The 24,415-nt window shown below is 47.9% G+C and overlaps 6 protein-coding genes across 6 annotated transcripts; 2 read left to right on the forward strand and 4 right to left on the reverse strand.

Moving 5' to 3' along the window:
• Nucleotides 1–508: 508 nt before the first annotated feature.
• Nucleotides 509–3,780, reverse strand: Triagg1_4495 (uncharacterized protein; the record flags this gene model as incomplete). The annotated part of the gene is made up of 4 exons (XM_062898904.1): nucleotides 509–1,168; nucleotides 1,235–1,762; nucleotides 1,822–2,339; nucleotides 2,421–3,780. The coding sequence occupies 4 exons, from the start codon at nucleotides 3,778–3,780 to the stop codon at nucleotides 509–511; spliced, it is 3,066 nt and encodes a 1,021-aa protein (XP_062756512.1).
• Nucleotides 3,781–4,684: 904 nt separating this feature from the next.
• Triagg1_4496 (uncharacterized protein) lies at nucleotides 4,685–5,611 on the reverse strand (the record flags this gene model as incomplete). Its single annotated transcript, XM_062898905.1, has 1 exon — nucleotides 4,685–5,611. One exon carries the CDS (start codon nucleotides 5,609–5,611, stop codon nucleotides 4,685–4,687), a length of 927 nt encoding a protein of 308 aa, XP_062756513.1.
• A 1,257-nt stretch (nucleotides 5,612–6,868) lies between these two features.
• Nucleotides 6,869–12,724, forward strand: Triagg1_4497 (uncharacterized protein; the record flags this gene model as incomplete). The annotated part of the gene is made up of 7 exons (XM_062898906.1): nucleotides 6,869–7,158; nucleotides 7,222–7,459; nucleotides 7,527–7,580; nucleotides 7,646–7,711; nucleotides 7,769–8,117; nucleotides 8,194–12,422; nucleotides 12,521–12,724. The coding sequence occupies 7 exons, from the start codon at nucleotides 6,869–6,871 to the stop codon at nucleotides 12,722–12,724; spliced, it is 5,430 nt and encodes a 1,809-aa protein (XP_062756514.1).
• Nucleotides 12,725–14,788: 2,064 nt separating this feature from the next.
• Nucleotides 14,789–16,823, reverse strand: Triagg1_4498 (uncharacterized protein; the record flags this gene model as incomplete). Its single annotated transcript, XM_062898907.1, has 4 exons — nucleotides 14,789–15,106; nucleotides 15,194–15,539; nucleotides 15,845–16,588; nucleotides 16,657–16,823. 4 exons carry the CDS (start codon nucleotides 16,821–16,823, stop codon nucleotides 14,789–14,791), a joined length of 1,575 nt encoding a protein of 524 aa, XP_062756515.1.
• A 1,339-nt stretch (nucleotides 16,824–18,162) lies between these two features.
• Triagg1_4499 (uncharacterized protein) lies at nucleotides 18,163–19,291 on the reverse strand (the record flags this gene model as incomplete). The annotated part of the gene is made up of 3 exons (XM_062898910.1): nucleotides 18,163–18,425; nucleotides 18,493–18,721; nucleotides 18,791–19,291. The coding sequence occupies 3 exons, from the start codon at nucleotides 19,289–19,291 to the stop codon at nucleotides 18,163–18,165; spliced, it is 993 nt and encodes a 330-aa protein (XP_062756516.1).
• A 611-nt stretch (nucleotides 19,292–19,902) lies between these two features.
• On the forward strand, nucleotides 19,903–21,159 carry Triagg1_4500 (transcriptional regulator family: Fungal Specific TF; the record flags this gene model as incomplete). The annotated part of the gene is made up of 1 exon (XM_062898911.1): nucleotides 19,903–21,159. The coding sequence occupies one exon, from the start codon at nucleotides 19,903–19,905 to the stop codon at nucleotides 21,157–21,159; it is 1,257 nt and encodes a 418-aa protein (XP_062756517.1).
• Between the last annotated feature and the right edge of the window lie 3,256 nt (nucleotides 21,160–24,415).

The raw sequence follows: 24,415 nt of genomic DNA on the forward strand, positions 1-24,415 counted from the left end.
ACATCCATGGATCTCAGAGACATAATTGATCTTCAAAGCTATGGTAAGTCTTCAACTCGACCAGAGCTATCCAAAAGAAGCCAAGTTCATCGCCGCCACGCTCTAACAATAGCAACAGATGGATCTCCAGATGCTCCTTTGCGGGTGCCTGGTGGCACAAGCCGGCGCAAATTGTCGGGCGAATGACAGTCGCTCATATCCAAACGACTTCCAAATCTAGTAACCCTCGCGTACTTTATTTCCCAGCTGCATCTCGCAAGGCTGTAATTTGGCAGTGTCGATGATCGAGTAAGACGGAGGAATGCAAGTGCCGTCTTATTGGGGGGCCGATAATTTGAGACAACTTCGGTGCTTAAAATTAGCAATTGTCAAAGCTGAACATCTGCTAGGTTACACTGGATGCAAAAAGTAAAATTAAAGTAACCAAATCATATCTGTTCAAGCGGTATAGCCCTTGTCGCTCTCTTCCTCTACTCGTGTACCTGGGCGAAGTGCTCATATCCCTCATCTAGCCAATCTTTCTGCACAGGATCGTGCCCACTTCAGCGATCAGATCAAGCCATCTCTCCTGATCATATCTCTCCTTCTCTTCCACCTTCTTGCCAAATACCTCCCATACCTCGATGAACTTGTGGTTGCTTTCCTCCGTCGTACCAATGTCCTTGAGCGCCTTCATCATGTGGTCATGTTTCTTCAGAAGCTGGAAATCACGACGCGCCTTTTGTTTGTCCTGGTCAGTAGCCAACAACAACCGCACTTGAACGCAGTACAAAACCAGGGCAGCAAGGCCCGCAGCCAAAGCGGTCGCAACAGATGAGCCTGTGACTTCTCTCGACGAGGTATCGGTGCTGGATCGGGGGCCGTCCATTTCGACCTTGGTACCAGGGAAAGTAAAGTTGATGTTCCCAAGGTTACCAACCCAGGGATCTGCTGCGCCTGAGGCCGTAGCAGCGCCAATGGTGAAGATTTTGGTCGTGGCCTTTGATGGATATGTTGCGTTCTGCTTGGCACCTTTATCACTAGCAGAACAGAACATGAGAATGTCCGCATTGGCAGCTTCCACAATTGCCGCGTCAAGAAATCGTCTCTCTTCCTCGTCTTCGGGAGGGTCGATGGTCCAGGACATGGAAATGATGTGCACCTTTTTCCTCACAGCAGCCATGATTGCCTACACGATGGTTAAATCTTCTATAACGACCTTGGAAAAGGGTTGTCTTGTTGTAGATGAACATACCTGAGCGGCACTCTTGGCCGTAAGTTGCCGGCTATTGCCTTCTTCTGAAGCATGATCCTCCAGTCTCAAGACGTAGAATTGCGCCCGAGGACACAACAGGTGGATTTGCTTTGCCATAATGGTACCATGCCCTGTGCTGGATACATAGTAAGGGTCGTTGAGATTATGCTCTTCATCTCGCGTGCAAAAAGTTCGTCCTCCAATGAAACTAAACTCCAAATCTTTGACGTCCACTCCATCGTCAATAAGAGCAATCTTGATGGGTTCTTCGATAATCTCTTCGACCTTTCCACGGTCGTAATAGCGCTCAGCGTCAAAGAGCAGGCGTCGGAATTCCTTCATGCACTGGATCCATTCGTGCTTGGTTGAATGCTCGGCTTGATCTCCAGCTAAGAGAGCGTTGGCTTCCACTTGTTCTCTTTGTATAATCGGCCATTCCTTGTGGACGTCGACTCCGGGGCATAACTTCTTCATGCGATCACAAAAATCTTCGACATTTAGTTTCGTTCGGCCATTTGTTTCAAGACCCTGAGAAATAAGATCAATAACTACTCCGCGTCTGCTGCAGATCGCAGAAGGGGTCATACCTGCTGGATGTGTAGATGAACCGTTTTCAGTTCCCGAAGTCTTTTCAGTCCACCCTCTTCACTCCATCCCCGAAGCACCGCATTGTTGCCGCTCCAGTATAAATTGACTTCGCGTGCTTTAGATGCCACTCTGCATATGACCTCGGAGCACAAATCTGTTCTCTTCCAATCCCAAATTTCGACGTCCATAAATTTCAAGGCGTCTTCAATAGCTTCATCGCTATGAGCGGGCGAGACCGAATCGTCGATGATTACTTTGAGGATTGTCTTGACTCCCTTCTTTCTCAAACGATCAAATATGTAGCACAAGTCTCGTCGGCCGTCGCCATCCTGTTTCGAGGAACGGCCGGTGCCACGAGACCGCTTACTGTTTGCTGCGTTCATATTCACCTCCACATTAAGCCTTGGAATGGCGACGTATTGGAGAATATCCTCGAATTTGAGCTTTGACAATAGATTTTCAAAACCAGTCTGAGCGATGTTTGCGTGTCCGGACAAGTCAAAATACAGCTCATAGTCTATGTAACAAGCAACAATTAGCTTCGTATTCCCACAACTAGCCAGCCTCAGTAGCCTAGTTGAGGAGCTGTCTCCCTTACCTGAAGTTGTATTGCGCCCATATAAAATCTCCATGGCAGAATTGTAGCTGCGCGAACGGAGATAGTGAAGTTTCAGAAGACGCTCTACACCTTTCAGAGTTGTCTCGTCGATTTTCGATTTGTGGCCGCTGTCCGTAACTGATCTTGCATCGGCAGCCGGCTTTGCCAAGGTTGTCTCAGGTGGACGCAAGGCTAGCTTCTTCATTTCGTCTCTATTCGTGAGTGGAGGTGCTGTGGCCACAGCTGGCGAGTTCACGTTCGCTGCGGGTTGCGACCGTCCTCCGTATTTGGTACGAGAAGAGTCAATCTGGATGTTCGGTCGTCTGTCTGGACGTCCGCTGGGGTCTGGAGCTTGCACACTGGGAGCTCCTGGCCCTCCTGGCCCTCCAGGTCCTTGGGATCTTGGAGCCGTCTCTCGATTTTGCGTGGAGTTGTCGGCTTCACCAGCTTCGGCACGAAGACGAGCATTGTTCTTTTCACGCTCCTTCTCCTCTTTGGCTTTCTTCCTCTCTTTCTCCTTCTCCCTGGCCAAAGCCTTCCTGACGCTCTCTTTATGATGAAGGTATGGCGATAACCCATCATTGTTGAAGTCACCGTCTTCAGAACTGCGTTGCACGGCAGCGTCGCTTTTGGAGATAATTTTCTGGATGATATCTAGCTGCTCTTTTTTACACTTCTTATACTCGACGGCAAGGTGTAACGCCGTGTTGCCGTCTCCATCTTTGGCCGCCAAAGTCTCCGGCTCGGCTCTGTCAATGAGGAGGTCCAAAAACTTGACCCTTTTATCGATACCAATGTGAAGGCAGTTCATTTTATCTTTATCGTTGCTGGAAATGGCCAAGATGGCACTGATGTTTGGGTGAGAGTCGCACATCCACTGCACCATTTTCTCTTTTTTGGCTTCAATCGCTAGGAACAGAGGAGTATGGCCTGATCGGTCTTGCAATCTGAGTAGATCGTTTTCATGCTCCACCAAGAACTTGATGAGAGGTTCCATCTTGCTGTCTAGCTTTGGTAAATCTTTCTTGTCCATTGCGGCCATGATATGCAAAGCTGTCGGCTGGCGAGGATCTCCCGTGTTGGACGCCAAGGTGTGGCCGTCGCCGCCATTGGCTTTGAAAGACTTCAACTGGCTGCTGCTTGTGAGATCCTTGTTTCCATCTTGTATCCCTTTCAGCACCTCTTCAAGAAGGTCTTTGACGGACTTTCCATTCCGGTTGGTAACCTCTCCCTCTTCTTCATCGCTGTCGGATTCATCTTCGCTCGTTTCATCGCCAGCTTTCGACTCTGCCTTGTCAGCATATTCTTCCACCGCTAGAGATTCAGTCTCTCTTTCTTCGTCGTCAATTAAGGGACTCATGGTAAACGTTCTCAAGGTACTTTGACAACGGAAACTATGGAATAGCAGCTTAGGATGCACAAGAGAGCTAGTATTACGGTGGGAGTTTGCTTTGAATCCCCGGTACCATCTTCAGCCGCGATTATTAACATCCGCCCCCAAACGGGGCCCCTCTTCTTTCGCCTCGAATCAACCGGGATATCAACGTCTTAGGCGAGACATGCGAAGCGACCGTGGCTGCTCCACATGATCATATGCAGGGCAGGTAAGTAGACTGAATGTACTTGCAATCCATGTTTACGTCGACTGGTGATCCGTCCATCATTATACTCCCACATGCCGGAACTTGCATTAGCTAGCCCAGCTAACTAGGCAGCCAGAAGGGGTTCGCGGAAATATGTGTTTGCGTGAATTTCCATGTTGAGTTGCTATGACTCAAGTTTCGTGAAACACAACTAGACACGGTTGCCAGGGCCCATTTGGTCGAGCTTGCTTTACAGTTTGGACAAGGCGAATTTATACGGACTCGTGGGACTAAAACCTCCCCCCTGTTTCTTAGCTAGTTTCATGGAATTGGTAACTGTATGATTGGTCATGGCAGAGTCCTTCTCCGTGCTAGCATTTGCGCCCTGCAGCAAGGCCCAGAACAGAGCATGATTCTCGTGTGACAGTTCCTAGGTAGGAAACTCTTGCCGAAACAGTTGGACGCTTCGTTGTGACGCAAGTTTTGATGGAACTTGATTGCTAGTACTTGGAATGGTGGACACAACTGCGGAGTACGGAATACAGAATAGTAACCCTAGGGGATACTACCTATACGAGTATATGGAATACATAGTGCATGGATGTAGAGCCTCTTAGCTGACACTACATATGTACTGTTTACAAGCGAATAGTAATCACTGACGCCTTTTCTCGGCTCGCCTTAAGCCGCGTCCTTCTTCCTCAGTTTCTTGTCGAAGATGATATCCGTAAACTCGTCCAAATCGATGGATCCAAGGTTTTCCGTGTCGTATTTTTTTAGCTTGTTAGTTGGGGGCATCTCGGGGTCAAACAAGACGGGGTCATCTGGTGGTGTTGAGCCAAACAACCGACCCATCTCGGACTTCCAATCTGCCTCCACCTTGATCCTCACTTTGCATTGGAACCTGTTGTCATCAAATCCGCGGTTGAGCAGAATGGCGCAGCGTAAGAGACTGGGCGTGCCGGACTTGATCGTGGGATTCTCGTGCAGAACCCAGCTCGCGCCAACGCCTTTGCCGTAGTCATCGCTGAAGATGTGGCCCGTCACTCTGGCGTCGTCGTTTGTTGTGCGGCTCACAGTCTTCTCCCACTTGAGGCTCCCGCCAGCATTTGCGCCAAATTCACCCACGCCCGCGTTCACTTCGGCCCCATGAGTGACCGACTCCTCTTGAGTTGAAGGCAGCAGAGTCACTCGACCCGCGGGAGCGATAGCATGGACTTGGGGGGCCGGAACTCCGGGGACGGCATTCCCAAACTCGAATTCCAGTGAGGCGGACACAATTCGCCGTGATCTTCGAGTTGTGTCGAGATAAAAGTCATAGACGAGAAGCGTTGCACTCTCTCCTGTCTCTTCCGACAGAACCCCATGAATGACGTCTCGAGACTTGCAACGGACTTCGATGATTCCTCGGCGCTCCGTCACCGTTTGTCGCTGATAGGGAGCGGAAGGGTCGTTGCGAGTATGATAGCCGCTGCCGCGCTCGCCCGTCTTATTCAACCCAATGCTCACAGATGTGTCTTCGAGGTCTGAGTCCGGATCTGAGTCAACGAATTCGACATCGTCTACTTCATCATCTGGGATTGGATCGTTGTTGATGTTGTGATCCATGGCTGGTTCAATTGATCAATACGCAATTCTCTGTGTAAGGCGACGTGTCGATCCTTGGCGTTATAGAACACGGCGTAGAGATGGAGGAAAGGATATGGAATCAGCCTGAAAGGCGAAAGCGAATCTGATGGGCTCCAATCCCCTCCGTTTCATGATGGTACGTATTTGGGCTCACAAGGCAGACCTTGTAGCCGCCGTCGGCACTGCACGAGGTAGCGGTAGGAATAGTCTCGTAAGTAGCGTCGCCTAGACTCGACATCATCCCACCATCTTCCACCGCTACCACCCTCCGTCGATAGTATTGGGAGTTGCGGGAGTTGTTCGGAGAGGTCAGTGATCCGCCAGCCTTGCTCTGATCCCCGCTTGTGTGACACAAATTCCTGATCGGGAGCAGATTGATTAATTACGCAAACAACTTTCCGTCTGGCCTTGACGCGTTTATCGCAACTACCAACAACTCTCAGAGCTGCTGTTCAACTGTTCAAGAACCCTCGGGCGCTGGTCTAAAGGATTCACTGCTCGAATTGACACTATTGGTCCCTATGGTGTCACATTTGGGATTCGAGCTACGCAAAAGCAGGGATCAGGGCGTCCAGACCTGTTTCTCTAGCGCCCCAATCTTCCTTCGCTCTCAAGGAACGGCCCGGGAACGGCACAGTGCGTAGAAACGATGAGGCTCTGCCCAGCAAACTAGAGGCACAGCCCCCATGATGAGAGCACAAGGTAACCAGAGGCAATCTTGGCGCAACTGATAGATCATCAGCGCCTTCTAACCGATGCGAGCGCGAACTCCGTATGCATGTCAGATCTTGGGGAGGGTACTTCCAAGGTACTTGCGGACCCAAGCCCAAGCTCCTGCATACGGAGGGGACTTATCTTTCAGCTCGAGTCTTCAGCCCTGTTGGGGTTAAGAGTTACGCAGGCAGTTGTGGTCCATGGAGGGGTTCATCATCGTAGGAGATTTCCGTGACGATTGACCAACCCTTATGTGCGTCTAGTGAAATCTCTTGGCTGGCTTGCTTCGCACTCTTCCTCATTTACCGTCGACATCGTCATATTCGCTGGTGCTTTATAGTGGGCGCGGAATAGAGCTCTGAGCATACAAACTGCTCGCGTTTATCCGGAAGAACGCATTTGCTTCCACCTTGCAAGCTACCCGCTCGGGTTCACAGACTGGCGCTTAAGCCGATGCTCTGAAGGTTGATATCTGCAATAGCCTTTGCAGCTCACGCTTGATAGGCTGCACCAAACTTCACCATGTCGGACTCGGGTTCTTCATCCTCTTCCAGCACGTCCGACTCGCCGCGGGCCGGCACACCAGAACCAGGGTTTGTGCCAGAGGTAGAACAAGAACCTGCAACCGAATCAGCTGCTGCGGACGGGACCACGCAAGAGAAGACTCCATCTTCAACCCCGGAGGCTGATCAGCCAGAAACTGAGACAAGCCCTCAGGCAGAGGAAGAGCCAGAGCCAGATCCAGATGCCGAACCCCTCCATGTTACCTGGAAAAGTGAGGGGAGCCCGGATCCCGCCTCCGTAGCTGCAGAGTATGTGCCTCAACACCACGTCTAAGTGAACATCCAATACCTAACCACCAACCACCAATTCAGCTTCGTAGTAATCCATGGAGTTTATGGCGGGTGGGAGGACGAAGCTCGGGCAGGGCCCGGCTCTGGAAGTAGTGATTGGGTCTCAAGTTATGCGCAAACACTCGAGCCCTCGAGAGTCCTTCGTTTCGAGTACGAGCCACTTCAACTCTTTTGTGGTAAACGAAGCCGTCAAGCTATCCGAAACTGCGCTCTCAAGTTACTGAGAGCGCTCGCTGCTCGGAGGCGGCATGAAACTCAAGTTCGTAGATCTAATGGAAGCATTCGAATAAGGGTTTTGCATCTGGTCTAACGAAACATGCTTATAGAAGCGGCTGATTATTTTTGTTGCTCATGACATCGGAGGACTCATAGTCAAAGATGTACGTTCGATTTCAAGGCTTCATCTGGTACCAAAAGCTCTTGAGACTAACATTAATATTTTCAGGCTTTAGTAGCGGCAGCTCTTGACACGGACTCATGGATGGACATTGCAGAAATGAGCCGCATCATGGTAAGCCTGATGACTGTATAGAGAATAAAGAGCTACCGTGTTCTAACAACTACACAGGTCTTTCTCAGCTGCCCTCATCGAAGCGTCGACCACTTCGATATGGAAGATAGACTATCTCGCTTTCTTTTTGGTGGCTTTGACTCGGGGGTGGCAGAGATTCGGCCCTCAGCGTCTGCTATTTCTGGATTTGCGGCAGCTGTAATGGAAATCAACGGCCTATTTATCGAGTCGAAAATCACTCTCCGCAGCAGGGCAGTCAGCATTCACTATCAAGACATATATTGGTCGAAGATGAACAAGGCATTTGACTCTTACAGCGCAACACTCAGGGTGCCCATGGAGAAGAGAATACCTGATCCCGGTGAAGACTCTCCTATTACTGAATGTCTTCAAGGATTGCTAAAGGGTGAGATTTGTTCCGCTTTGTCCATGAGCAGCTGCTTAAACATCATAAGCCATTAACTAACATGAGACTTATCCAGCCTTGAGTTCTCCAGTGAGCGCAGAACAGCTACGATATGAGAGAGAGCTGCTAGCCCTAGCGTCCCCCGTCTTTCCCTTACAAGGTGGAAATCGCAACAGTGCAACAATAGAAAACTCCCAACATGTCAAAGACTGGCTTCAACACCGCGGTCCACAAATGCTCTATCTTCACGGCACCAAACACGTGCGCGAGACGGCTGAGCAGGTTTTTTACATTATGGAAGAGCATGCTCTCAAGAGTACCACTTCCATGGTACTGTATTTCTCTTTTGATAGATACGACGTCAGATGTGACTCACTCAGAGACATGCTCGCTACCTTCTTGGCCCAAATCTTATGTTTTTATCCCGGCGTCGCAGACCGTATCAGATTGACCTTCACCCGTTTCCATGAAGAGCACGGATGGACGGAGGCTGATCTTATCTACTGGTTCGAACGCTTCAGGTTTACTGAGCAGGTGGAGCACGTCATGTTTGTTATAAATCACTTTGACGAGTGTACCAAGGGTTCTCGGAAGCAACTCCTCGACAACTTTGCCTATCTCTCACAGGCGAGTGAGAACTCTTGGAAAGTCGTCGTCACAAGCCATAAGCCTGGCGCTCTTTCAGAGGAGCTTGCGGGCCCTTGGTGCGTTAATCTTGATCTCGACGCATCTAAGGAAGACCTAATCAACATCGCCGCGACCGACTCCAAGGACGATATGGCACGGCTACTTACGGCACGACCAGAACTTCACTTTGAGCCCAGTATTATTGAAAACCAACTACAATATATTGACAAGTACGATCCCCTCATCAAACATATCATTTGGGAGCAGGCAGCAGTACGGCAAGATTGGCCCGGTGAAACTTCCATTGAGACCATGCTTGAATCCTTAACCCTCGACGCCGGCGCGGTGGCTGATGACGATCAAAATCTGGAACAACTACTCGCTTGGGTGCTTAAGAATGCCCCCGAACCAGGCGTTCTGCGAAGACTCCTGACATGGCTTCTTTATTCTGTCCGACCGCTTACTGTCTGGGAGCTCGCAACGGTTATCTATCTTGGATCTGATCAGGAAGGCCAAGTGTCTCCTGATTCGGCAGTGGTAGACAAGCTCATCTCCAATGTCAAGCTATGGCTTGCGGGAATTGTCGTTATACAACATAACGAAGTCAAAATTTGGCATCCACGACTGAGAAATATCCTCATGGCGCTAGATGCCGATGCATCTGCCGAGTCTCAGTTTGTTTGGCGCGAGATTAAGAAAACCGCCCATTTTGACATTGCCCAGTTTTGTCTCAAATATCTCTCTCAGCCAGCCGTGCAAGAGTATATCAGCAACACGTTTCAGGTAACAGATGCCGCGTCTTTTGAGTCGCCTACATTTGCGAATCGAGGAGATCTATGCTCTTACGCTCTTCAAGCTTGGACACATCACTTTATGCTCAGCTCGCCTAAGCCGGAGCTAACAGGCCTTCTTTCTCACTTCTCGCCTACGGATTTAGCAAGTAGCTGGGCAAAGGGTTTCTGGGCGCTTTCAAACCCAATCACCAGGGGCACAACGTGTTTGGATACACTCTTTCCAATTTTCGCAGGCCTTGGCTTGCTTGACGTGGTTGAAGCACGAGACGAGGCAGACAAACGCCGAGGCCTGCTTGAGGCCGCCTCGAAAGGCCAGTACGAGGTAGTCCTTGCACTCATAAAGGGACTTGACATGTCAGAAGCAGCACTCATGGATGTTATCAAAGCCGCTGGAGCTTGCGGAGATGAGAAAATCATGTTAGATATGCTTGATCGCATCATCGCGATCAATCCAAGCCCAGATACTACCACCTGGCCTCCCTTGTTCATTCACAGGGCTGCATGGCTAGGTCTCGATCGATTTGCCGACCGTATACTCGATTTGGGATATCCTCCCGATATTGAGGCTGACTGGACGCCTATCACCAAGGCCACGCCGCTCTCCCAAGCCGCTCGCAATTTCCATGCAGGCATTGTTCGTACCCTTATTAAGCACAATGCGGACATAACATCTCGCCATCTCTACGATAGAACTGCCATCCATCATGTGGCTGGGCAAGGCCATGCTGAGATTGCCAAGATTTTAGTCGAAGAGGGGAAAATCGATATGGAAATCACAGATGAAGATGGCTTTACGACTCTCTACTTCGGATGCCTATGGGGCCATCATCATGTCGTTGAGGTGTTGCTGGAACTAGGTGCCGACCCCAACATGGGCATCAAATCTGATGATGCGCCGGAAAAGTGGTCGCCTCTAGTAGTAGCTGTTGATGACGGCTACGAGAAATGCGTCAAACTCCTCCTTGATAAGAAGGCCAACCCTAATCTTCCTGGCCCTTCTCTATGGGGTACCGCCCTGCGATATGCAGCAGTCAAGGGTCATCTCAAAATATGTCAAATGCTGGTTGACAGCGGCGCAGATCCCAACAGCCCATTGATCCAGCCTCCAATCCTCATTCAGATGATTACTGATTATGAATCCACTGAGAATCAAATGGAGATATTTGATTTCCTCATTTCACACAATGCCGATGTGAACGCAAAGGACTCTGCCGGGACGCCCGTCTTGATCCACGCCAGCAAAAGCGGCTCGAGAATGGATTTCGTCCAACGGCTCCTTGATCACGGTGCCGACGTCAACATTTTGAATTCAGATAACCAGTCAGCCCTCTACACTGCTGCACTGGATAGGGAAGAAGCACTCGTCAAATTACTGGTGGAGAAGGGCGCCAAAGTTAATGAGATGACGACGAGCAATCTAACTCCTCTGTACTTTGCTATTCCGGAGCCTGATATTGTTCGGCTACTACTCGAAAACGGCGCTGATCCAGACAGCAGTAAGAACGCAGGATTTACCAGTCTCATGCATGCTGCTTGGTTCAGCTACACCGAAAGTTTAGAGCTACTCCTGGACCACAATGCCAATCTGGAATTGGCTTATGATGGAGACGACGAGAATCAGATGGGGTGGACAGCTCTTTCATGTGCCGTATCTCAAGCCTCCAAAGAGACTGTTCGAATACTAGCGGACCGTGGAGCTGACCTTAAGCGTTTATCGGACCAGGGTGTGCCTGCTCTGCACCTGGCTGCTGGGGCAGACACGCTCTCGGTTCTTTTGGAGTTTCCATCCAGGATTGATGTCAACCAACTTGACAAGGACGGATACTCGGCTCTCCATAAAGTCGACATATCCCTGGATAACTTCAAGCTCTTAATTAATGCCGGAGCAAATATGAATATTCAGGACAAAAAAAGGGGCGATACTCCCCTCACAATAGCGGCCTACAACGGCCTTCTAGACCGCGCCCAATACCTCGTCAAACACGGCGCCGACATTCACCTCGCATCGCCTTGTGATGGCCCTCCTGTCCATCAAGCTTGCCGATACTCAAAATGGGACCTTGTGAAGTTCTTTGTCGAGAACGGCGCCAACGTGAATCAAGTCACCGAGTTTGGAATCGCCGGAACTCCACTACAGGCAGCGTGTCTACCATACGCAAGTGGTGAAGATCGGATTATCGACAAAATGGTCGACTATCTCCTTGACCATGGAGCGGACGTGACGTTGGAAGGTGGTTACGCTGGTACTGCTCTGCATGCGGCGGCATATGCTGCAACTCCAATCACAATCAAGACCCTCTTAGACAAGGGAGCAATTGTCAGTGCTATAGATCCCATGGGCCGCTTCCCTATTCATGCTGCCGCTTTCCATGGCATCGATAACTTTGACGCAATCCTTGCGGCAGGGGGCGACATCACCGTACGAGACGGCATTGGGCGAACCGCACTGCACTGGGCCGCACAGCCCGGAAGACTCCAGGTTGTTGAAAAGATAATATCTCTCTTGCCCGACAAAAAAGCAATCGACGAGCCAGATATCGACGGCTGGACGCCGCTATGCTGGGCAGCTCGTGGTCCTAGCAATTGGCTAGATCAGGAACACGCGGGAGAGCCTCAAGAGCAGATCAAGGTGATGAAGCTTTTGCTTGAGAACGGTGCCAATCGTTCTGTGCGAGTCGCTGTTGGAGGGCAAAAGTGGACACCCTTGAAGCTGGCTAGGTTCTCCAGTGCTGATGAGGAAGTAATTGAGCTGTTGAAGAATGGCCTTGTTTCCGCTGATGAAAAAGACCAAGACGAAAACAAGTCCAAGTCACAGGAAGAGTCTGATGAAGACAAGTCCAAAAAGGGGAACCTTCGGACAGCAACGTGCGACAATTGTCGATGTGTAAGTACCATTTTCTCGTCACTCTCGGCATTATATCATTATGCCATCCCTCTGCTCTATGAGTGACAAGCTTGAATGTTACTAACCTTATCATATAGAGTATTTACGGCTTCGCCTATCACTGCAACAAGTGTACCGACTTTGATCTATGTTGGAAATGTCATTCTCATAAGGAGCTGATTCATCCTGCTGATCACACGTATGAAGAAGAAGGTCCAGAATTTGAAGATACACCAGATGATTCTCCAGATGATGATGCGTCGTCAGAATCTTCAGGATCCACGGACTCGGACTCAGAATAATTGGCTTTGTGGGTAAATGCCATTAAGGGTGATACTCAATACAGACTACATAGATAAAAGCAGTATGATGTTTAACAAATTGTGACGTTACAATTATTCGGGGCCTTGATTTCAAGAAGAAGTCATTAACATTGAAGAAAGGGCATCTTTTTTTATTAGCTGCGTAATGTAGTATAAAAGTGCAAATACGAAATGGCAAAGAGTCAGATAAACAATAGAAACCATTCCACCACATCTAAAAGGAGGCCTATGAAACAACTTGCAGGTCAGCATTCTGAACTTTTAGCGTCTTATACAGCATCGACCCGGGTCGCCCGTTGGCGTTATGATGAATCCCAGCTTTGTCGAGAAACAGCGAAGATGGTTCTAAACAGCACGCTAGAGATAGTGCCGATCTTCAACGAAGTCCGTATCTTGACAAACCTTCCCCTATTGTGATTGACTTTGAGAAAAGATTCTAGATTGTAAGAATCTTCCCATGACAATACATTGTCAGTCCAAGCCAGCATATGGGATCGCTCACAGGGACACAAATAGGTATCGAGCAGTAATAAGGTGATTATGGCGTAGTTGTTGGCTTTGACATGGTTGTGTTATGAGACGAGGTTTTTGAGTGAGACAATGTGGTAGAATAGGAAGAAGCAGTGGAGTGTGTAATAGTTGTTCTACGCGAGGAAGCTTCATGAGAAGATGACACCCCCACGAGTTGTAGCTCCGACAACGACGCCTCCACGAGACGTAGCTCCGACGACGACGCCCCCATGAGATGTAGCTGCTGCGTGCGACGAAGTAGTGCTGTGCGATGTAGTTCCATGTGAAGAAGACGTTCCATGAGACGTGGTTGATGCAGGCGATGAAGACGCCCCATGAGATGAAGTATTGCTGTGCGATGTAGTTTCATGGGAGGAAGCTGTTCCATGTGAAGATGTAGTTCCATGTGAAGAAGTCGTTCCATGAGACACGGTTGCTTCATGCGAGGAAGACGCTCCATGAGACGTGGTCGTTGCATGTGAAGTGGCACTGTGAGAAGTTGTTGTTGCGTGCGAGGAAGATGTGCCATGAGACGAAGCGGTTGTATGAGATGTGTTTGTGGGATGAGACGAAGTTGGATTTGATGAACCAGTGCCATGGGATGAGGTAGCTTCGTGGGACGTAGTTCCATGGGACGAAGTTGAGCCGTGAGAGCTCGCCGCTGTATGAGACGAAGTGGTCGAGTGCGTTGTGGCGGTTTCATGGGCGCTGTTCGTCCCCTGAGCCGACGCGTGTGATGTGGCAGTGCTATGCGATGAAGTTCCATGAGAGGTAGAGGTTCCATGAGAGCTGGTTCCGTGAGAGGTTGTGGCTGATCCGGATACATGTGATGTGCTAGTTCCATGAGAAGTGCCTTCATGCGATGAAGTGGCAGTTCCATGCGATGAGGTGGATCCATGGGACGTGCTATGCGATGTATTCGCCTCATGGGTTGAAGTAGATCCATGTGATGAGGCCGTTACATGTGAGGACGTAGTACCATGCGATGTAGTTGCGTGAGAGCTTGTGGAGCCGTGAGATGCTGTTGCATGGGATGAAGTACCAGTGCTGTGAGAAGCAGATCCATGCGACGATGTACTACTATGAGCTACGGTTGACGCATGAGACGATATAGTGGAGTGAGACGATGAAGTGCCATGAGATGATGTCGTCTCGTGAGATGCAGTTGCATGAGTTGAGGTGGAACCATGGGATGTAGCTGTTCCATGTGAGGTAGTAGAGCCATGAGATGAAGTTGACCCGTGAGTTGAGGCTGACCCATGAGACGATGTGGAGCCGTGAGAACTTGTAGAGCTATGTGATATCGATGCTCCATGAACTGATCCAGTCTCTTGAGAGGCAGTTACATGGGTTGAAGTTGACCCGTGGGAGGATGTAGAGCTGTGGGTAGAGCTGTGGCTTGAGGCTGAACCGTGGGTTGAAGTTGACCCATGTGTTGAGGCTGACCCGTGGGATGATGTAGAGCTGTGAGAGCTTGCAGATCCGTGTGATGATGAAGTACCATGCGACGATGTGGTCCCATGAGATGCAGTCTCATGGGTTGAAGTTGACCCATGGGTTGAGGCTGAGCTGTGTGACAACGACGCTCCATGAGCTGATCCAGTTGCCTGAGATGAAGTCCCGTGAGTTAAAGCCGATCCATGAGTTGAAGCCGATTCGTGAGTTGAAGTTGATCCATGAGTTGAAGTTGATCCATGAGTGGAAGCTGATCCATGAGTTGAAGCTGATCCATGGGACGATGTAGAGCTGCGTGATAACGACGCTCCATGAGCTGATCCAGTTGCCTGAGATGAAGTCCCATGAGTTGAAGCCGATCCATGAGTTGAAGTTGATCCATGGGATGATGTTGAGCTGTGGGAGCCCGTAGAGCTATGTGATAACGATGCTCCATGAGCTGATCCAGTTTCTTGACTTGAAGTTCCATGAGTTGAAGTTGACCCGTGGGTTGATGTAGAGCCGTGGGAATTTGCAGAGCTGTGGGAACTCGTCGACCCGTGTGATGATGCAGTGCCATGAGTTGAAACTGACCCATGAGATGATGTGGAACTGTGGGAACTCGTGGAGCTGTGTGAAAAGGACGCTCCATGAGCTGATCCAGTTTCTTGAGTTGAAGTCCCATGAGTTGAAGTTGAGCTGTGCGAGCCTGTAGAGCTGTGCGAGCCTGTAGAGCTGCGCGAGCCTGTAGAGCTGCGCGAGCCTGTAGAGCTGCGCGAGCCTGTAGAGCTGCGCGAGCCTGTAGAGCTGCGCGAATTCCCCTGAGCTGATGCGCTCCCTTGAGATGAGCCTGCATGAGATGTGGTTGAACCATGAGATGACGCAGGATGGGACGTGGTTGTTGCATGAGATGATGAAGTACCATGCAGCACTGTCACTGTATGGGACAAACTATTCTCATGTGAGGTAGTAGTGCCATGAGAGTGGGTTGAAATCGCAGATATCGAAACGGATCTTGACAACGTCGTTGGTCTCGATCCTTGGCCGAATATGGTAGGCGTCTCAATGATGATGGTACCAGGGTGAGTTCCACTGGGCAATATGGTACGGGTGTGCGTAACGCTTCCACTATATGGGATTGTCTCTGTCACATACTTCCGCGGCGTCTTGATAATGACGATTCCGGGGCCGGTTTCACTAGGATACTCTGTAGAGGTGACTGTCGTGCTTCCAGTCCAAGCAATAGTTCTAGTAGTATAGACGGGGCGTTCGCCATGAGGGGTCTTGATAATGACTTCGCCGGGCTTACCGTGACTGGGATGAACTATAGCAGTTGTGGTGACATGTCCAGTCCAAGGAACCGTTTTTGTAATGTAATCGGGGTGTCCATAGGGAGTCTTGATGATAATCTCGCCAGATTTATTGTTGTGAGGATGAACTGTAGCAGTGGTGGTGACATACCCAGTCCAAGGAACCGTCTTTGTAATGTAATCAGGATGTTCGCAGGGAGTCTTGATAATGATCTCACCAGGCTTGTCATGGTAAGGGTGGACCGTCGCAGTGGTGGTGACTGCTCCTGTCCAAGAAACAGTCTTTGTAATGTAATCAGGATGCTCCCATGGAGTCTTGACGATTATGGTGCTTGGACCCTTGCCGTAAGGAGGAATTGTAATAGTCTCGGCCACGGTGCCAGACCAGCCAACAGTATTTGTAACGCAATCTGCACTTCCTCCCGGGATTTTCACAATCTTAGTTCCTGGAGCTCTTCCAGTAGCGTGAATCGTAACAGTCTCGGTCACAGTTCCAGTCCATGGCTGAGTGGTAGTCACGCATTCTGCATCAGGGATGGGGACTCCAGGTGTAACGTAAACAGGAACGCCTGAGCACTCGGTTGTAATCCTATGCAGCTTGTCAGTCCCATCTTCTTTATGCCAGGGCATCCAATCATGGTATGAGCAGAAGCTTACCTCGTATAAGTCGTCGAAGTAGTAGACCCGCAGCAAATGAGCTTTGCTGGCTCATGGATGATAATTTCTGCGGGATCCGGGCATTCCACCTTTCCCGCACTGGTCAGTTGCAGTAGGAAGGCCGCGCCCAAGGTGGCCGCAGACCGAATACTGGGGCAGCTCTTCATTCTCGAAAGCGATGATAGCGACAGATGAGTGTACCAAAGAATACCTCAATTTAAGAGAGCGTGACGCTTGCTGGAGAGGAAACATGAGCGGCAATCAACATCAGATTTATATCTGCACAAGTCCCAACTGAAATACCAAACACCTTCAAGCCGCGTTGAATTGTTATTGGCGTCTTTCATTGAGCTTCTTCATGCTCTCCGCGTCGAAAATCACTATTTTCATACCAGAACCATAATAATTTTGCCAATGGTTGGTGTATACGCGGAATGTTGGTGCCAACACTTGTCCAGAACTTCAGGTACAACACATGCGATCGACGCATTCTTCACAAGATAGCGTATGATTAGCTTAAGATTTATTTGCTCTAAAGGTCTTTTGTTTCTAGTAAAAAGTAGTGCTTTCTTTCGTGTTTGTCAGCTAGTATCCCCAGATATATATGCCGCAACCCTATTTCCAATATCCGCTCCTTATTGACTCCATATGTAGCCTAACGATCAAAGAGCGAAATTATCTTGTTCCATGGTACTGTTATACTTCAAAATTATCTAATAAGATTGTAAAATAGCACATATATCGTAGTAAGGGAGTTATTCCATGGCATGGTCTCCGTTCTCCCTGTGATCGAACCAACAAGCGATGATCGCCCAAGCTAGTCCAACCAACACAACCTAAACCAAGACGTCGGATCAACTTTAGTCAAAGGGGGCAGCGTTCCTGATCACTCCCTAGTCAATATGCTAATTTGCCGACCAACAGGCAAATACAAGTCCAACATGTAGAAAAAGTTCCGACAGGAGGCGTATCAAGCCATAGTGCTTGGTGATGTCGTTCCAATAGTTACTAAAACTACACTATCAGCATAGCGCATCTATCAAGCTTGGTAATATCTATTCCTTAGCGCTATGTGCAATGCAATTCCATGCCCTTTATAGACAGCAGAGGAGATAATGTATGCCTATTGTCCAGTTGTTTTTGCTACATGGATCACCCGACGTTCGGTGAGTCGGCGGAGATATTGTATTACACCATCTCATGAAGACGATCATTAATCACAATGCCTGTAGAGGTAAACAAACAGCGTTCCCTCACAACCGTTTCAATATACACAAATTTATGATGGTCAAGAGTAATATTTTTGGGTGTGATGGGTGATATACATATGGCCATCAGAAGAGACGTGAGTGGCGGATTACCCTACAGTCGAGTGATAAGGAGATGATTTCATAACAATGATGAAACTGTTGTAATGTAGTTTATCCAAAGTAATAGCTATAGTGAAATGCATGTTGTACAAAATCCCCTGTATAGGGTAATTCCCTCTCTTCCTTGATATCCCTTCTACTTCTGCGCCTCAAGCTTTGCCTGAAGATCCTGCTGAAACTGCATAATCTTCTCGAGCATTTCGGGAGGGATCATGGGGTTGGGGAGATTCTCAGACAGTCCCTCGATTCCAACCTTCAAGAAGTTGGGCTCTTTTGCAATCTGCTTGCCCAGCACAGTCTTGACCTCATCAACATCCCAGTTGGCCCAGACAAATCGGCCGTGCAGATGCTCGGCCTCTCGGCTAGCTGCCCAGACAGCCATTTGACCTGGAAGATTCTCTGTGTATGCAGAGTCAGTACGTGTCGTATAGGGTTATTAAGAAGAAAGGAAGTGTTGGAATCGTACCATCATCGAAGGGAATACCCATTTCTTCGCTGGCACCCGCGGCGCGAGCCATGTCCGTGAGAACACCGCCAGGGTGGAAGCTCACGATTTGCATATCGTTCACATCGGTATCCTTGGCGATCTGCTGAATCAAAGTGGTACCAGCGTTCTTGGTCAAGCCGTAAGTTGGCCGCTCTGGTGCCATCGAACCCCACATGTAAGCGGCAATGGTAGATATGTTCACCAAGAACTGCAGCAGTGATTAGTATCTCGTCTTGATCCTGTTCAAATTACCAAGGGGCGGGGAGCCCAAACTAACCTTGCGCGAATCCACGCCCTTGCCCTTCTGGTTGTAGAATCTCTGCGTGAAATCCAGCGAAGAGCGCACATTTGCCTCGAAATCGCCCCAAACGCTAGCAAGATCGCTCTTGAGAATAGGAGACACTTTCCCATGGGCCGCAGCGCTAAGGACCAAGACATCGACAACGATGCCCTCTTTCTCGAGACCAGACCAGAGAGCTTCGGTGGCCTCGAGGCTTGCAACATCGCAGACCCTGCCCTCCACCAAGGAAGGGGAGCCGAATTCCTTTGCCTCTTGGACAAGCCTATCGGCGGCAGCCTTAACGACGTCGGGGCGGCGGCCCAAGATGATGACTCGCTTGGCGGAAGCCTTGGCGAAGTTGCGGGCGATGGCATATCCGATGCCACTGTTGCCTCCGGTGACGACGACGGTTTTACCGACCTGGCTGAGTTCTGGTCGCGAGGGGGAGGTGGCCTCGTAGGGCTTTCGGCGGTACTCTTTGAGGGATGGGAGAGACATGGCTGCTGGCGAAAGTAGAGGTTTTGGTTGCGGTTGATTTAGTTGTAAAGTGTCCGAGACTGATGAGATGTGGTGGTTGCGATGATGATATGGAGCAGGAGTAGCATCATTATCCGGTCCTCCATTCTCCTCTTATACTAATTCCAGCGTCGGAGTTGCATCTTCGCGATTCACGCTGCTACCTCACACCGCGAGCGGCATTTCTCCCTTCTCTTCACCATCATCTCCATCCTCTCTCCCAAGTCCGCCACCAGAGCAGCGGAGTATTGGAAAGCAGGCAGTTCATTAATCAGCCAGTTCCATGCGGCAGTCATCCACAATTGCCCTTTTCGTTCTTTTCACACCGAATCGGACTAATCGGGAGCTGTGGCCATCCATCTTATAAACCCCCTCCGTGCCGCGGTGGAAAATTCGCCGCCGGCCTCACCTATCAAAGCCCGTCTCAGCCCGGAGCCCGGCTCCACCCGGCGGAAGGAAACCCGCCAGAATGGAGGACAAATTGCCGCCTCCGGGAATCATAGATTAAGAAGCTTCTGGGACTTCCAATAACCCGTTCTTGGGGCCCTCGCATCTCCTCTATCCGCCGCCAGGGAGCAGAAAAAAAGCCCGTCATGACGGATTCCGCCCCGCCGAAGCGATTGGCCTGCATCCCGTGCACAAAGGCAAAGCGCAAGTGCAGCAAGCAGACGCCCGCCTGTCACCGCTGCAACGACAGGCAGATTGTCTGTCGCTATCCCGCCCCTCGCATTGCGCCGCCGTACGATCTCGTCTTTTCGCAGGACGGCGCCGTTTCGGTGGTTCCGGCGCCCTCGGACAGGAATCCGCTGCTCACCCCGCCGTCTCAGGTTGGGGAGAGTCGGGAACTAGAGCAGCAACAGCAGCAGATCCAGGCGGCCAACACTGAGCTCACACGCTCCGTTGCCCCGGTGCCGGCAGATGCTCTGCAGAATCCGTGGTTTCTGTCTCCTCTGTCATGGACCATCGACCACAAGACGGGCCCCATCCCGTCACAAATCTACTTCAGCGATGAGGCTCTCACGTACTTCATCAACCAGCTGCAGGCGTGGCTGAAGCAGTGGATCACCGAAGGCCACTGTCCCTTTATCCATCCTCAGCTGTGGAGGATCCATCTTCCGGAGAGCGTTCAGGATGCGTTCACCTCCCTTACCGCATATCACTCCAAGACGCCCGCGACCGAGAAAATGGTGCTTCGCATCATCGAGACCCGCGCCAACAACCTTGTCAATGGGCAGAATCCCGCCGACGTGGGCGACTTTGGCGTTGTTATGCTCGACCCCGCGTGCCATCTCGCGAGGACACAGGCCCTTTTGATCTACAAAATCATCCGCCTCTTCGACGGCGACATCCGCGCCCGTGCCCAAGCCGAGAAGGACATTGATACGCTTTCTCTGTGGGCTCGACAGCTGTGGCAGAGCGCCGGACTTGGCGTGGCTTCCAACCACAAGGACTTGATCAGCAAGCCGCATCCCAACCCGGTCGACACGCAGCTACGGACAGACGGCTCTCCCACGTGTACATGGCAGGCGTGGATATTTTCCGAGTCTATTCGGCGTACTTATTTGACTGCGACTCTCACAGAGGCCGTATACTTGACGCTGAAGCAAGGGTTCGCTCCCTGCCCCGGCGGCATCATATTCTCCTGCGGCGCAGGTCTTTGGGACGCACCGACGCCTTTCACTTGGTTGAAGCATTATCAGTCCAACGTGGTCAACTCTATCCGTTGTGTCGAGGGAGAACACTTGTTTTCCCATGTCAAAGCAACGGATGTGGATGAGTTTTGCCACACTACGATGATTGTATCGTATGGACTGGAGCGGTTTGAACGGTGGTGCAACGAGAAGATGTGAATCGCCATGGCCTTTGGGGATTTGGTTCGGGATTTCTGGGTATACTGTATGATAATCGTTGATTTCACTCTTGCACGGCATTGAAGCTTTCAGCCGTGGTTTGGTTGCGTTGTTGGAGGAGTTGGTTGGCGTTTTGGTGGACTTGTTTCATCTTAAGGCTTGTGTTATATAGGTAGTCTAGTCTACATGAATACAATTTGGCATATACGGGCACAGGTATCTACAGCATCACCTCTGTCGATTATCTCTCTACTCGTAATTCAACATGTAGATCCAAGACGTCACTGCACAATTCTGTGCCTGTTTGTAATCCCGCGTAAGCTGTGAACCCGCCGTTCGGCATTGGCTGGGCTGCCTTTTTCGCGACTCCACCAACTCACATCGCCTCCTTGCATGTGACGCCAGGAGAAATAAACGAAACCCACGACTGTTGCCCTTTGAGGAATCGCGCAGCAGCGAAGGAGCCAATCGTGGGCCGAGAACCCTCGTAAGTCAAAAACCACCTCCGCAAGTCTGTGCTGAAGCTAAGCGGGGAGTTTGCGAAGCATCTCCAGGTTGCCAGGGATCGAATCAACTGTTTGCAACGAGTATGTGCGGATGTCAGTCTGGTGTTATGTACAAGGGAAAAGAAGACGGAAATCCAGATTCAACAAGACTTGGAAAATACAATAGGAACAAGGTCAAGGAAAAATATATATAAGATACATGGGTAATGATAGTGCATACCTGTATCGCTCATCATGTATCGGTTCTGTGACGCCAATGCATGTGAAATTAATCGATGCGACGCGGCGCGGGCCAACGAAACTGGGGATCCTGGGCTGAAAAAAACAGAAGAGCGGCATACAGCGTATCCCATTGAGTGCGAAGAGGCACTACCTATATACCCGTATCCACTTTTTTTTAACGCTAGATAGCTATATTATAGGACTTCGTGTACTAGTAAGAAAAAACACACTAAAACTACTAACAGCTGTTATTAATAATACCTTTTAATAAATATTAAAGATATTATAATTTAAAATAAATTTAATAATAAACTTAACATATGTCTAAATAACTGCTAAATTAAATAACTAGCTAATAGTAATATAGTTTAGCTAAACTTTTAGCTAGAGCCCTTATAAGGGTATTATTTTAAACTTTTGTAAATTTAATAATATAATCCCGTTATTAACGTATTATTAATAACACTACTATTACTATTCTAGCTATTTTTACCTATTAAGACCGCGGCTAACTAGGCTGCCTTTATAAATAATAATATTTTAGGCCTAGAAGGCCTGCTAACGAAGGCGTTATAAAAAAACTATTAAACTAAGGCTATAGCTAAAGAAATCTACCTTTAGCTAGGCTTTATAATCTATATAAGTATTTATAAAGAAGCTAAGGTAGTAGATTATTAAAAAACCTTATAGTAGCTGGGTTATTAGCTTTTAATATATTTTATAACTAAGTTTATAATAAAAGACTAATTTAAGATTTTATTTTAATATATTAGACTATTTAACGCAGCTATAGAAGATTACTTAATAATCTATAAGTAAATCTATATGTAGTTTACTTATTTATAAACTATTTTATAAGATCTCTACTACCTAAGTACTAAAATAGCTATTAATAAATATATCTTAGCTTTTTAAGGCTAGGCTTATAAAAAGGTAATAATTTTAATTAAACTAATGCCTATAGGTTATAAAAACTAGGTTATAATATAACGTAGTTTTTTTCTAAGGTAGATTTAGTATATACTATAGATTATTAACCTTCTAAAGCCTAGGAAAAAAAACACTGTAAATAGCCTTAATTTAATATAATTAATAGTTATAGCCTTAATTAATCTACTGCCTAAGGCTAGTTACTATATTTTTTTAAATAACTTATTTTTATTGCCTTCCCTTTTCTAAATTCTTTATTAATAAGGGATTAAGGCTATAAATACCTATTATATAAATTATAGTTTATATTAGCCCTTTATTATTATAAAGCTAAATAATATAAAGGGGTATTATTAACTATATAATAAGCTTAAGGCTATTTTAATACTAAATAAAATAATTTATATTTAATACTTTTACTAAAAAACCCCTTATTAATTTATCTTAGGTTAATTAAATAGCCTAAAAGAATAATATACTAATTTTACTATTATTAACTATTTATTTTAGTAATAAATTTTAATAATATATATAATAAAGACTTAATATAATATAGCCGCAGGCTTAATTAATAAAAAAAGCCTTTAGTAAAGAAAATAAAAAAATAATAACTTAGCTATTTATTATAATTAATTATAATAACTATATAAGTATTATAAATATAAGTAATTAGCTTTAAAGTTATTTAAGCTATAACTATTACTTTTAATAAAGTAGTTAATAATTAATTATATAATTCTTTTTACTAAATATTACTTTTATTAATAACTATCTTCTTTAGCTATATAGGTAGCTAAGTTAAAAGTATTATATTAGTTAAATTAAGTAGTAGTAGTGCTTTATTAATAAGATTTATAAAGTATATAGTAAGTAAGGGTTAAGCCAAAAGCTATTTTAGGCTAGTAATAAATTTATACTTATTTTATAATATAATTACATCTGCTAAGGAAAACAGGTATACTATATAGCTTACTAAGGCTACTAAGTTAGTTAGCTAAAGTTAAAAAAGTAATAAAAACTTTTTATAAAAATAAGTAGAAATAGCCTTAAGCCTAACGCACTTATAATACAGCTGGGTTATAATATATATAATATAACTATTTATACTAATTAATATTACTGGGACTTATACTATAAGCCAATTTTGGCTAGTTAGTAATATACCTTTAATTTGCGGCTGTCTAATTAGCTAGAACCCTGGTAAAATACATAGGTAGTGCCTCTTCGCACTCAATGGGATACAGTACGAGTCACGTACCTGCAGCTCATGCAGCCACGGCACCAATCCGCGTGTACAGCGCAGGTACTTGAGCCTCAGCCCAGTGGCGCGACGCAGCTGAATCGAGGTACATGCTAGGCCAGGCTACAGGTATCTGCATGCAGCTGCTCTACTGCTGCTGCTTGATAGTACCAGCACCACCAAAAACTCCCCCAAAACAACATCCTCAACTTTCCCTCCCCAATCGCACTGGTGGCGATACTTGCATAACATTGAAGTTGCCAGAGGCTGGAGCGCTGTAGAGCTGCAAACCATTCGTTACCTGCTGCCTGAATTCTTTCTCTATCCACATTGATAGCAGTTCCTCGAGAGCTCTGTT

The sequence above is a fragment of the Trichoderma aggressivum genome, assembly GCF_033847375.1.
Source record: "Trichoderma aggressivum f. europaeum strain CBS 100526 chromosome Unknown scaffold_014, whole genome shotgun sequence".
Taxonomy (NCBI): domain Eukaryota; kingdom Fungi; phylum Ascomycota; class Sordariomycetes; order Hypocreales; family Hypocreaceae; genus Trichoderma; species Trichoderma aggressivum.